This window comes from Malus sylvestris, chromosome 10 (assembly GCF_916048215.2).
Source record: "Malus sylvestris chromosome 10, drMalSylv7.2, whole genome shotgun sequence".
Taxonomy (NCBI): domain Eukaryota; kingdom Viridiplantae; phylum Streptophyta; class Magnoliopsida; order Rosales; family Rosaceae; genus Malus; species Malus sylvestris.
In genome coordinates this window covers 41,560,625-41,574,751 of record NC_062269.1, presented here as the reverse complement: position 1 = coordinate 41,574,751, position 14,127 = coordinate 41,560,625, and the positions used below count along the sequence as shown (strand labels likewise).

At 42.6% G+C, this 14,127-nt stretch overlaps 1 protein-coding gene and 2 long non-coding RNA genes across 3 annotated transcripts in view; 2 read left to right on the top strand and 1 right to left on the bottom strand.

Moving 5' to 3' along the window:
• Nucleotides 1-941, top strand: part of LOC126588007 (uncharacterized) — a 48,875-nt gene extending 47,934 nt beyond the window's left edge. The window contains exon 3 of the long non-coding RNA XR_007611295.1: nt 723-941. This is a non-coding gene — a long non-coding RNA (uncharacterized LOC126588007). The remainder of the gene's footprint in view (nt 1-722) is intronic.
• A 92-nt stretch (nt 942-1,033) lies between these two features.
• LOC126584588 (receptor-like protein 3) lies at nt 1,034-2,417 on the bottom strand. The gene is made up of 2 exons (XM_050248914.1): nt 1,248-2,417; nt 1,034-1,114 (listed from the first exon to the last, which is right to left on the bottom strand). Exons 1-2 carry the CDS (start codon nt 2,415-2,417, stop codon nt 1,034-1,036), a joined length of 1,251 nt encoding a protein of 416 aa, XP_050104871.1.
• Nucleotides 2,418-8,589: 6,172 nt separating this feature from the next.
• On the top strand, nt 8,590-9,831 carry LOC126588010 (uncharacterized). Its single transcript, XR_007611298.1, has 3 exons — nt 8,590-9,276; nt 9,319-9,506; nt 9,605-9,831. It is a non-coding gene; the product is annotated as an uncharacterized LOC126588010 (long non-coding RNA).
• The last annotated feature ends 4,296 nt before the right edge of the window (nt 9,832-14,127 follow it).

The following is a 14,127-nucleotide window of genomic DNA, read 5'->3' as shown; positions in this document are numbered from 1 at the left end:
GATTGAAGTCTCATATCTATATCCTATTAATACATTGGATTCGGATCGAAATCCAATTAAATTATAGGTGTAAAACCAAGAAGAAGAAGAACAAAGATAAATAAGAAACAAAAGACCTATGACTTAAGAAATTAAATAACTTGCCTTTAAAAGTGAAATCTTGTTTGGAACTGAAGCCAAAAAGTAAAAACTCAAGGTCAAAATTTGAAAACTCAAGGAAGTAGTTTTCAGTTTTCAATGTTGCCAAACAAAATTTCAGTTTTCGGAAAAGTGAAAACAAAAATTGAAAGCTGAAAACAAAATGGTTATCAAACGCTCTTGTATATCTTAGATTGTTGCGATGCAGCATAGCAGCAGTAATGTGGACTAGTAAATAAGTCTTTTATTTCTCAAAGAAAAGTACACTTTGATTAACGCACAAAGCGATCTACAACATTGGAGAAAAATTCGAAATATGCATATCGTCATGACCTGCTCAAAGCTAAAGGGCCACAAACTCCCCAAAACCCTACAATGAAACCAAGTGACACTGAAATTTGAAGCCATGGAATTCCATTCCCAGAGTCATGTACATCTTCCCGGTCCTTAGTCGTATCACTATCACCTGGACTCTTCTTCGGGCACTCATTTGGAAGCGGGGAACCGCAAAGTCCCGGGTTACCCTCAAAGGCACTAGCATTGAAGGTTTGGAGCTGAGTGCCTGATGGTATTTGGCCTTGGAGGTTATTGTAGGCAACACTAAATGAAGACAAGAAATTAAGACTTGATAGTGATGCTGGGATTTCACCAGAAAGATGGTTTCTTGAGAGGTCTAATATCTCCAACTTTCGGAGGTTCGAGATTTGGTGTGGAATGTTGCCAGAGAATTTGTTAAAACCAATATTCAGTTCTTGGAGAAGTTGCAATTGCCCAATATCGCGGGGTATATTGCCACTTAGACTGTTGTTCCTGAGGCTGATTCTTGCCTTCATGTTGGACAAATTCTTGTACTGTAACATAGTTGCCCCATTAAAGTTGTAGTAGACAGGCAACTCTAAATCGCAGTGACTTGTTTGAGTTGCAGCCTTTTCCGATCTGAATGCTTGTAGTCGGCAAAGCTCCTTTGGAATTTCACCTGAAATGAAGTTACTTTCCAAGTTTATAAGGTAAAGGCTTGGAAGAGTCCCCAACCAATCAGGTATTGGTCCCGTGAGTCTGTTAAAAGACAGATTCAACCGTTCCATTTTCTTGAGCTTCGACAGCCATACAGGTACTTTTCCTGTCAATTGGCACCCTGACAAACTGATAATGCAGAGATTTTGGAACCCAGATGAATCAACCATGAGATCGCCATCTGGCATTTCTTCACCTAGAAAACTATTTGTAAAAAGGAGTATCCTTAAACTTTTGCAATCCTTCAATATCTTTATTGCCCCAGTGACATTGGTCAATCTATTATAAGCAAGCGAAAGGAATGACAAGGATTTTAAAGAAAGAATTTCATGTTGTAATTGTCCCTCTAGATGATTGGAGCTCAGTCGGAGTGCTATCAAGGACTTGCATGAGTAAACGCTTATTGGCAAGGGACCGGTGAAGTGATTATTCACTAGGTCAAGTTTAATAAGTTGAGTAAGTTTGGAGAAATTAAGCACAGAGAGATCTCCTTCCAATTGGTTAAATCCTAGATTCAGTTCCGTAAGGCTTGAGCAATTCATCAAAGACGGAGGCAGAAAACTCTCTAGATTGTTGAAATGGAGGATTATGAGCTTCAATCTGGAGAGCTTCCCAATATGAAGAGGAAGTGTGCCACTCAGCTGATTAGAGTAGAGATCCAAGATTGCGAGGTTGGTAAGATTGGCAATGTTCTCACCAATGGCCCCGGAAAGCTTATTGGAAGGCAACGAAATTTCTTCAAGTGCTCGAGCGTTGTGAATATCACTTGGAAGTGTCCCCAAAAGGTTATTGAAGCCTGCACGAAAGAGCTCCAATTTTGAACAGTTACCAAGTCCAAGGGGAATTATGCCACTGAAATCATTGTGGGAAAAATCCAAGCTTCTAACAAAAGGAGAATAAGAACAGTTGAAAGATGGTATTTGGCCCTTAAGGAGATTGTTGCTGACATTTAAGTTGCTCAAATTCCATGCACGCTGGAGGAACGAAGATGGAGTTGTTCCGTTGAATAGATTGCTGGACAAATCCACTATTTGGATATAACTTGGCTGTGGCAATAGCGGTAGTTCTCCAGAGAGAAGGTTGTAGCTCAAATCAAGGATCCGAAGGCGACCCAAGGACAGAAAGAATCCAGCTTCCAGGTGACCAGAAAGTATATTATGGGAGAGATTGAGGTAGGAGAGATGCGTGAGATTTCCAAGAGATGGAGAAATGACTCCTTTGAGGCGTTTGGAGGGCAACAACAGATGGGTGACCCTACCAGCCATATCACAAATGATGCCCTCCCATCGACAACAATCGTTGGAAGACCAGTTTAAACTAGAAGAGGCGATATCAAATGAAGAAAAAAGAGACTGTTGGTCCATTTTGCTGCAAGCAGCATGGGTTGTAGAAATACCGCTTGTGATAAACAAGATGAAAAGTGGGAGGACATATGATTTAGTTAGATGATTAGGCTGCACTGCCATGGTTCTTGTTGAAAGTGGCATGCAAGTATATTAGATTGCTCAAAGGTGTATACTGCTTTTATAGACATAAAGATGTAGAAACAGCATTGGAACACATAATTATGCGTGCTGGAAGGTGCATATTTGTAGAAATTGCAAACATACCACATCGTTGTATATGCACGGCCGTTTCTGCAAGTTGTTAGCGATCCCATATCGGTGGGGGCAAAGAAAATAATGGGTTTAAATATGATTACTCTACTCTTATTAATATTGATATTTTTTGTGATAAAACCACACACTTGACGAATTTGGTAAGTAGTAATTACCAAGTTGGAGACTCTATTGGTCTCGTTATAGTGGGGCCCTCGGGCTCGTCGATCTAAAAATTCCAACATGGTATCAAACCACACGGTTAGAGGCCCGTGTAAACCAAAGGCTTGTCACCGAGAAGTGTCCTTAAAAGAGGCTTTGGTCACCAGGAAGTGTGGGTCCGGCATCTAAGTTCTTAAGAAGCACTTCCTGAAAAGATTGAAAACAAGTCCGAATTCTATTGGATAGACCTCTAAGTGGGCCCCGGGGGACTAAAAATTCCACGATTTTAGTCTTGGTCTATGGTAACATTTTTTTCAAGCGAATGGGATTGAGAGGGAGGGCATGAACTGCTGGACAACACACCTCACCTTTACCTCAAATCAAGGGAAAGAAATACTAAGCCCTGGTTTGGCATTGAGGTGCTTAAAAAAAAATGCTGCTTATTTTTGAAGTTTTTATGTTGAAGGTGTTTGGTAAACTAAAAAAAAAAAAAAGATTATTTTGGAGGCTATGGTGATTGACAGCTGAAATCATCAGAAAAGCCAAAGTAGAGTGAGGTAATTAATCCATTAATTACCAATTAAATCACCAATTTCACACAAAAATACCCTAAAAAGGGCCGGCCACCATTTAACCCTGCTCTATATATTGAACCTCATTTTCTCTAAAAACCTAAGTCCACACTCTTGCAAAACTCCAAAAACTCTCTAAACACTTTTCTCTCTAAATTCTAACTTTGGCATTGGAGGTTCTTCGGCCAAAGCCCCCCTCATTCATCTTGAGTGCATGAGGCTTTTGGCCTTAACCAAATGTGTTAATTATTTTGTAGGTGCAATTTTGTCCAAGATCAAGGAGGAAGAAATTTGCATCCACACCACCTTCTCTAATCACCAAACCGGAAACGGCTTCGCCGATCTCCATCGTCCCTCGAACCCAACCCCTTCTTTGCTTCAAATTGATTTCTCTCTCTCCTATGAGACCTGATGGATCTGTCTCCATCATCCGACGTATGAACCCATAACTTCTTATTCGAAAGATTTGGAGTTCGTCTAAATTTGGATTTGAGTTTTAGAAAGGCGTCTTTTGGTATCTGACATGATGGGGCAGAAAGGTTTATGGATTGGAATTGAAGGGATTGGAGGTGGAGTTTTTGTCGGGTAAAAAGAGGTTGAAGGGGAAGGACGGCAGAGTGGGATTGAAGCTCGTCGAAAAGGCCAATGCAAGAACCTAAAGCCTACACTTCATTTTTCTTGACCCCCAAAGTTGCTTGATTTTGGGTTCTTGAGAGAGAAGATTTTGAGAAAGGGATAACTTTGGGCATATCAACAAATACATTTTCATAACTGTTGATGCACAAAATCAGCGAGGACTTTGGTACAACAGAAAGTGTCAGGTTTTATGACCTTCGCTTGGTTGTTTCGGTCACTAGTGAGGATAAGTACGTAAATGAATAGAGACAGAGAAGCAAACACAGGATGTACGTGGTTCACCCAGATTGGCTACGTCCACGGAGTAGAGGAGTTCTTATTAGTAGTGAAGGGCTTACACAAGTACAAAGGATCAAGCTCTCAATTTAGTGAGTTCTTGTGAATGATTTAACACAAATGGCATTAGGCAATATTGTGGGGGGATGACCCCTATTTATAGAAAAACTTGTAGCTTTGTCACATTGACATGTGTCATGTTATGATTGGTTCTTGATGTTGACACGTGCTGCGCTCTGATTGGCTTCTAATCTTGACACGTGTCGAGTAGTGATTGGCCTCCTGGTCGGAGGGGAACTCTTCTGGGTCCTTGACAGTATAGCGTTGGCCGGTGCTCGGTAGTTTCGGGATTGGTCAAGTATGGTACAAACAGTGCTCCCCTAAGTTCCCGAGTGAGGGAAACTCCTCGGTTGGGGACTTGCAAGATCCAATCCCTTGAGTAATCACGAAACTTCTAAGTACCGAAGTGTGGTCTGATCTTCATCTGCCCTTCTCTGGAAGTACCTTTCCTCCATCCGGGAATGGTGTATTTAGCTGATGTTGACGCACAAGGTAATGTATCAATTTCACTTGAAGCTTAGTTGTAGTTTCGGGCTTAGTCAAGTGTGATACAAACCCTATAGTAGGAGTCCCCCAAGTCGCCGAGCTAGGAGATCTGCCGAAAGAGGTGACAGACAAGGTAAGCAGTCAAACTTCCAAGTAAGCAACCCAGGATCAGAGGTTTGACTTCGGCTTCCGGTTGATTGTTCTCCTTCTCCTTGTCTCTCATTCAACTGCCAGGATAAGGAGAAGCAAATGGATAAGAGATGATATGAGATACTTTTGCTTTTGAAGAAGTAACTTTCCACAGGCTTATTCTTGAACTGTGCTGGAGGGTTTTCTGGTGCCCTTCAGAGTATAAGGTCGACTCAAAAATTTGAGGGTCAAAACAAGTCCATCAAATCTAGAGTATGTTCGACCTTGATGATATGGGATACTTTTGCTGTTGACGGAATAATGAATGTGGTATGGAAAGGTGTCGTGCTGTAGTGATCTGTTTCAGCTCACCGTTGAACCTTCTGCTTCAATCTTTTGCATGGCAGAAGTGGTGTGCAACCTTTGCATTTAAATGGTCCTTCAGAACATTCCTTCATAGTGACTCATCCACGCTTGGCAGCTTCAGTGTAAAGAGCCAATATCTGATCAACTGTCATGAGGTATTTGCCGGTGGAATTCGTGACCTTGACAGCAGTTGAGGATGAGTACTCGAGAGCAATGCTAAGTAAGCAACCAGGCAAAGGCTCCAGGCAGTCAGTTCCAAATTGGAGGTTTGATTTCAGGTTCCGACTGACTGCTCTCTTTCTCCTTGTCCTGCAGGTGTGGACAAGGACAAAGACAAAGACAGGGAGAAAGCATGATATGGGATACTCTTGCTTTCGACCCTGATGATATGAGATACTCTTGTTCTTGGTGTGGCTTATTTGCTGAGGCATTATCGGGGGGAAATAAAGCTGAGTATTTCGAGAGGTTATGTTGAGGGTGCCTTTTCGAATGCGAGAAAGGGTTGAGCATTTTTGCAGGTTTTTCTGTCCGTTGAGGAGGGAGGTCAATGTATATAGGGATTTCCCAATAACAAGTAGTAATGCTATTCCTTTACCCTTCTTGGTCACAGCAATGTAGTGGGAGTTGCCAGCTTCACGTGTTTTAATTTTGTCAGAGCACTTTGAAAAAGTGGTATGTGGTATCTGGAAAGCTGATGTTACGTGTGAAGATTACAGACAAGCTTTATCTAAGGAAATCTGGCTCTCGAAGTTCTGAGAGTTGTGCCTCTTCGGTTTTCGAACAAGCAATCCCGTCGAGGATCTGACTCTCGAGATTCGGAAAGCGGTGCTACTCCGGTTTTTTAGAAAGTAATTATGTTGGGAGTCTTTTCTCGAATGTGAGTAAAGGTTGGACGTTCTTGCCAACCTGTCTTGCCGCAAAACACGGAGGTCGACACACATAGGGACTTTCCAGTTGTCAAGCAGTGGTGCTGTTCCTTTACCCTTATGGGTAATAGTAGGGTAGCTGGAACTTCGAAATTCTCGTGCCTAAACTTTGTCAGAGATCTTTGACAAAGTTATATGTGGTACCCGAGGAGTTGATGGTGCATATGGAGAGCGGTGATTGAACAGTAAGATTCACGTGCTTTCTACTTCACCAGAAATCTTCGACAGAGTGCCCGTAATTTCCGCAAAGCTGATTGTGCATGTGACAGGTGCTGACGAGGCTGAAAAAGCAGGTGCTTCTTCGATTTCTGAGATCGGCCCTCGTGGTCTCTGAGCAGCCCAGCTTTTGAGAAAGCAAACGCCTCTTCGATTTCTGAGATCGGCCCTCGTGGTCTCTGAGCAGCCCAGCTTTTGAGAAAGCAAACGCCTCTTCGATTTCTGAAGCTCCGTCGAGTGCAGATTTTTATAGAGGCTGACATTAAGTTCCACAGCACACTTGAATCTCTACCAGTAGAAGCTCATTTCTTGCACTTCTAAGATCTTGATTTGTCTGACCTCTTCCCTCTTCAACACATTTGAAAATGTCTGAACCCTCCGACCGTCGTTTTGACTTGAACCTTGGAGAAGAGACAGCCACGCCTTCTCCAGACAACATATGGCGCCCATCCTTCATATCCCCTACTGGTCCTCTTACCGTTGGGGATTCTGTGATGAAGAATGATATGATCGCTGCAGTGGTGGCCAGGAACCTTCTCACTCCCAAAGATAATAGACTACTTTCCAAACGGTCTGATGAGTTGGCTGTTAAGGACTCTCTGGCTCTTAGTGTTCAGTGTGCAGGTTCTGTGTCTAATATGGCCCAACGCCTATTTGCTAGAACCCGCCAAGTTGAATCATTGGCTGCTGAAGTGATGAGTCTCAAACAGGAGATTAGAGGGCTCAAGCATGAGAATAAGCAGTTGCACCGGCTCGCCCATGACTATGCTACAAACATGAAGAGGAAGCTTGACCAGATGAAGGAATCTGATGGTAAGGTTTTACTTGATCATCAGCGGTTTGTGGGTTTGTTCCAAAGGCATTTATTGCCTTCGTCCTCTGGGGCTGTACCTGGTAATGAAGCTTCAAATGATGAACCTCCAATGCCTCCTCCTTCTGGGGTTTTGTCAAGTACTGAGGCTCCGGATAACCACCCTCCGGTGCTTTCTCTTTCTGGGGCTCTACCGACTGCTGAGACTTCCCCTAAGCAACCTTTGTGAAGGCTCCCTTTTGTTTGTTTATTTTGACTCATGTATATGTACATATTTGTGGCTTATCGAAAATATTAATAAATAAGCTTTGCTTCATTTCAACATATTGTGTTAAATACACCAAAGCCTTCTTCATAAAGTTCTTTGAATTTTTGCTTTTGTTGAAACCTGTATTGTTGAAGCTTTGTGAGTGAAGCATGTAGTTTGAGGTAGTGTTCCCTTAATTTCCCGAGTGAGGAAAACTTCTCGGTTGGAGACTTGAAAAATCCAAGTCACTGAGTGGTTGTGAGACTGCCGAGTATCAAGGTGCAGTAGCATATGGTGGGAGTCCCCCAAGTCTTCAGGCGAAGAGAGTTGCCGAATGAGGTGTCTCGCGTGTTACTAATTTGTCAAAGTAACGAATTCTTGTTTCGATGTCACACATTCGTATATGCTTTATCTAAAAATATTTCCAACTTTTGTGTGTTTGATGCTGCATGCTATTGACTAGACAAGATCAAGTGCAATTAGTAGCTTTTCTCTCTTTTTCATCTTTTCTTTGGTGGAATTGCTTTTCGTTTCCACTAATCAACCTGAGTGGATGCAAGATAACACCTTTCTCTATAGCTCAGATTGCAAGGTCGTCTTCATGAAAGTTTTTCCTTATCTTGTGAACTACAACATATCCAAATTTGAGATCCATCGGAGTAGTACAACTTCAGAAATTCAAGTATGATGAGTAACTGTTCATCAATGTTCTGTTAATCCGTCAGACTTGTTGTGAGCTTCGAAACTCCATTTTCTCTTGTTCAGATCAACATACTTTCTTCATCGAAGTTGTTCCCTAACTTGTGAACTACAACATATCCAAATTTAAGGTCCATCGGAGTAGTATGACTCCAGAAATCCAGGTATGATGAATGACTGGTTATTATTTGTCTGTCAACCCGTCAGATTTGTTGTGAGCTTCGAAACTCCATTTTCTCTTGTTCAGATCGGTATGCTTTCTTCATTGAAGTTGTTCCTCATCGACTCTTTCATAACATATCAAAAATTCAGGATGAACTAACGGTTAAATATTTCCAGATCTTTGAAACATCACAACAGCTTCGAAATCTGCAAGAAGCCGACTATCATGTTTGGAGCTTCAACACTTTAATTTCCGTCGCTCAAACAGAAATGGTTCCTTCTTGAAAGTTGTTCATATGCTCAAGAACTATAGGGTGTCCAAAATTCAGCTCCATTGGAGAAGAGCAGAGGTTGCAGAAATTTGATAGATGAAAGGAGGCGGAAGAGGGAGAGAGAGAAAAAGTCTCTTGGGTTGGATTTCTATTTTGGGGCAGATTCCAATTTTTGTAGCACCTTCATTATTGATGAATTGCCTGTACTTTTGTCCATTATGAAACTTGGGACTTTGGCTTGTTGTTGGATCTATTATAATATGTTTGGGAACATATATAAGTGAATAAATAAGAAGGAAAATTTTGGGCCCTTGTGGGTGTAAAACAAAAAATGTTTATGTTTACCCAAGTGTTTTTGTACAAGTTCAAGGGCATCTTGGGTTTTGTGAACAAAATTTGTTTATTTGGAGCAAGGTTTTGTGTTGAAGCTTTGTAGGTGAAGCTTTGGTGTTGAAGCTTTCTAGGTGAAGCTTTGATGGTGAAGCTTTGTAGATGAAGCTTTCTAGGTGAAGCTTTGATGGTGAAGCTTTGTAGATGAAGCTTTCTAGGTGAAGCTTTGATGGTGAAGCTTTGATGGTGAAAGTATGTAGAGGGAGCTTTCTAGGTGAAGATTTTTTAGGTGAAGCTTTGTAGGTGAAGCTTTTTTAAGTGAAGCTTTTCGGGTGAAGTTTTTTTTTTGGGTGAAGCTTTGTGGGTGAAGCTTTTTAGGTGAAGCTTTGTGGGTGAAGCTTTGGAGGTGAAGCTTTTCGGATGAAGCTTGTTGGGTGAAGCTTTTTAGGTGAAGCTTTGTGGGTGAAGCTTTTTAGGTGAAGCTTTGTGGGTGAAGCTTTGGAGGTGAAGCTTTTCGGGTGAAGCTTTTTGGGTGAAGCTTTTTAGGTGAAGCTTTGTGGGTGAAGCTTTGGAGGTGAAGCTTTTCGGGTGAAGCTTTTTGGATGAAGCTGTTTTTTTTTTTTTTTTTTTTTTGGCGCTTGACACGGTCTTCATTTGCTTGTTTTGTAGTGACTGTGGAAGACGGATTGCTTTCTGATTGAGAAGTGTTCTGGCATCGCTTGCTATGAATGTAAAAGAGTGAGGGCTGAGTTGGCTAAATTACCTCTTTATTGAATTCATTGCCAAATGGCCTTCATTACATAGGATGTCGAACGGCTATAGCTCAACACTTGTACATCGTGAGTCTATTTGTAGTAGTACTTCAAGTGATCAGCGTTCCATGGATGGCCAAGGGTCTTGCCATCAGAGCTTCTAAGTGTGTAAGAGCCAGGGCGACTGATGCCAATGACTTCATACGGTCCATCCCAGTTTGGACTAAGTGTGCCTTCACTCGGGACTCTGTCGCAGAGTAATCTTTTCTTTAAGACCCAGTCTCCTATTTTGAAAGAACGAGGCTTGACCCTAGAGTCATAATAGTTGGAGATGCGCTGCTTGTAGGCGACATTCCTCAAGTGAGCTTGGTTTCTGTGTTCCTCGACTAAATCCAAGTTGAGGGTGAGTTGTTTGTCATTTTCACTTTGAATGTAGTTCTGGACTCGGAATGTTGCTTGCTCGAGCTCAACAGGGACAACTGCCTCTGTGCCAAAGGCAAGTGAGAATGGAGTTTCTCCTGTTGAAGTCCGATATGAAGTGCGATATGACCAAAGAACTTGGGGTACAAATTCTGGCCAACAGCCTTTAGCTTTGTCCAAGCTGGTTTTCAAAGTGCGCTTGATTATTTTGTTGATGGCCTCAACTTGTCCATTAGACTGGGGATGAGCTGGAGAGGCAAAGCATAAGTTGATGTTGAACTTAGAGCAGAACAACCTGAACTTCTTGTTGTCAAACTGTCGCCCATTGTCAGTGACTATCGCATTGGGAATGCCGAATCTACAAAGGATGTTCTTCCACACGAAGTCTTCTATCTTTGCCTCAGTAATGGTTGCCAAGGGTTCTACTTCGGCCCACTTTGTGAAGTAGTCCACTGCAACGACTGCGTAACAGACTTTGCCCTTCCCTGCCGGCATTGGGCCGATCAAATCAAGTCCCCACTGGGCGAAGGGCCAAGGGCTGATCATAGGAGTAAGAGGCTCTGGAGGGGAATGAGGAATAGTTGCATATCGTTGACATTTGTCACATGAGCGGGATACTTTGATGGCATCCTGGTGGAGTGTTGGCCAGTAATATCCTTGGCGAAAAGTCTTGTGTGCTAGGGACCGAGATCCAGCATGATCTCCACAGACTCCCTCATGTATTTCCCGAAGGACGATTTCCGCCTCGGCAGGCGTAAGACACCTTAAGTATGGCAGGCTAAAACCTCGCTATTGTGGCGATACCCTTGACGCGGGTTTGACCCACTGCATTGACTGCCTGGGGGCGAGCGCTATTGTGGCGATACCCTTGGTTATCGGGATAGTGTCCCTTACTCTTTTTACTGAAAGGAGAGTGGTGAGGATGGAAATCCTTCCTCTTGCCTTGAAATTGATATGTCTGTTGATTCGGCGAAGCATTATGCAAGGCATGGGGAGGTGCCACTGCTGTTTGGAAAGTCGAGGTCTTCTCATTTAGGTGAGTCTGGCTTCCACCTCCCACTTGTTGATAAAGGATGGTTGTAGGGGGTTTCTCCTGATATGTCTTTGCCTCGGCGGAGGCATGGTTATAAGCCTGCGCCATCACCTCAGAGTAAGTCTTCCAAGTATTGGCATTGATCATGTATTTAAAGAAACAATCACGTAGGCCTGCCGTGAAGGCTTTGAGGGCAGTCTTGTCGTCTGCCTCGGCACACCGGGAGTATTCATGGCTGAAGCGGCCAGCATACATACGTAATGACTCGTCTGGCTTCTGGCGGATAGTGTACAAGTCATCTGCAGAGTGCAAGCGATCGGTTTGGAAAATGTGTTGGGAAACAAATAGTTTCCTCAATTCCTCAAATGAGTCTACCGTCTCAGGTGTAAGACGACAATACCAATTTAGAGCTCCACCAGAGAGGGTGGAGGGGAAGAGAAGACATCGCTCTTCGTCGGTGTGCATCCGGTATGCCATGGTGGACTTAAAGAGGTTAAGGTGCTCAATCGGGTCCTCTTTTCCAGTATAAAGTTGCAAGCCAAGCTTTTGCTTTGTCTTTGCTTGAAGGGGGGTGTTGAGGATCCTCCTTGTAAGAGGGCCAGGCCTGGGTTGGTTCCAGTCAGGTATTTCAGCCTGACGTTCAGCCTTCAACTTGTTTACTTCCTCAAGAAGTTGTAGGACAAGGGGGTCCTGAGCGGAGTTATGTGTCACTGGAGCTTTCTTTCGTAAATCTCCATCTCCTCTTGGAATTAGGAAGGTTTGATCAAGGGCATGTGATTTTTCCCTGGACTCGCTGTACTGGCTTCCAAGGTATGTCTGTCGGAACACCTCTGAGTCCCCTGTACCCTCATGTCTCTCTAGGACTTGTTGCCCCTTCCCCAAATTGGTGGCCGGCTTGGGCCGTGGCAGGGGACCGAGTCTCTCAGAAATCCTTGGGTCATTAATCTTTGAGCTTATATGGATGGAATTCTCTCGACGTTGCTTCAGGAAATCCCGACAATCGCGAAAGACGGCTTTCGATCCTTCTGCCCCTTCAGCAAAGAGGTGTCTCCCTCCACTTCTCATGGTTCGGGTCGAAGCAACTGGGTTAAGAGAAGCCTCATGTTGATTATCAAGTCGAGGGGTAATCTGTTCCCTATCAGGGATATCTATGTCGAATGCATGTGACCCTCCATGTTTGAGGGCACCCAGTTGATGGTTGACTTCCACGGGGGCAACAAGCTCGCGTGTCTGAGCTTGCCTAGCTTCGTGGAGTGTCTCGAAGAGCTTCTCATATTGCTCCTGGAGGACCTCATTCCTCATTGCTATCTTGTTGTTCTGAGCTTCCAACTCATCGACTTTAGCTTGAAGAAGAACTCGTTTTCCTTCCTTCTTTCGTTGTTTCGCACTATGTGCAAGGGGGGTGTCATTCTGTGTGCTGTGGCTTCCTTCGCTTCCCATGTTGGAGAGGGATGCCTGGTCAAAAGAAAGTGTACGAATGATAGAAACCAGCTTGACACAGCTGAAGAGAGTAGGAATAAGTGTCGTTTCCCACAGACGGCGCCAAATGTTGATGCACAAAATCAGCGAGGACTTTGGTACAACATAAAGTGTCAGGTTTTATGACCTTCGCTTGGTTGCTTCGGTCACTAGTGAGGATAAGTACGTAAATGAATAGAGACAGAGAAGCAAACACAGGATGTACGTGGTTCACCCAGATTGGCTACGTCCACGGAGTAGAGGAGTTCTTATTAGTAGTGAAGGGCTTACACAAGTACAAAGGATCAAGCTCTCAATTTAGTGAGTTCTTGTGAATGATTTAACACAAATGGCATTAGGCAATATTGTGGGGGGATGACCCCTATTTATAGAAAAACTTGTAGCTTTGTCACATTGACATGTGTCATGTTATGATTGGTTCTTGATGTTGACACGTGCTGCGCTCTGATTGGCTTCTAATCTTGACACGTGTCGAGTAGTGATTGGCCTCCTGGTCGGAGGGGAACTCTTCTGGGTCCTTGACAGTATAGCGTTGGCCGGTGCTCGGCAGTTTCGGGATTGGTCAAGTATGGTACAAACAATAACTAATTAAAATTTTAAAAGTTGAAATAACTACAAACAAAGGGATAACTTTGTCATACTAATTAATAATTGAGATAAAGTTTATAAATATTTTCCTTTTAAAAATAAAGTATGTTTAGTAATTTACCTTTATTTGTTAAGAAAATTAAATTAATGGCACATCTAGTATTATACCTTTTTTTTTTTCATTTCACACGGTCACAACTATTTTACATAAAAGATTACAAAACACTATTATACTTTTTTTTTTTGCAAAAGCATTTTTACAAAAAAGTTTACCAAACAATCAGCTACTTTATTTTACAGCTGTTTATTCTCACAGCAAAGCAAAAACAGTTTTTTTTCAAAGCATAACAATACCAAACCAGCCCTAAATACAAGGTACAATCAGCTGCCATAAATCAAGGGGAATAGGTGGTATTCACAACTCATCACAAGACAAGGGATGGGGAATAGGGATTTGGATTCTCTTTGTGAGGATCTATTCTATCCGTTCATCGTACATTATGCGACTCAAAGTTATTATGAATTTTTTATTTAAAATTAAATACACAAAGTACATAACGAACGATGACCATGATGTACAATGAACAAGATGTAATTGTAGATATATATATATTTATACACACACCACACACTTGAATATTCAATAGCTGGTCAGATAATTGTATGCAATAGTAAATGATGACAAGAAATGACGACTTGATAGCGAAACTGCGATTCTGCATGACGGATAGATTTCTGCAGACAGGTCCAATCTC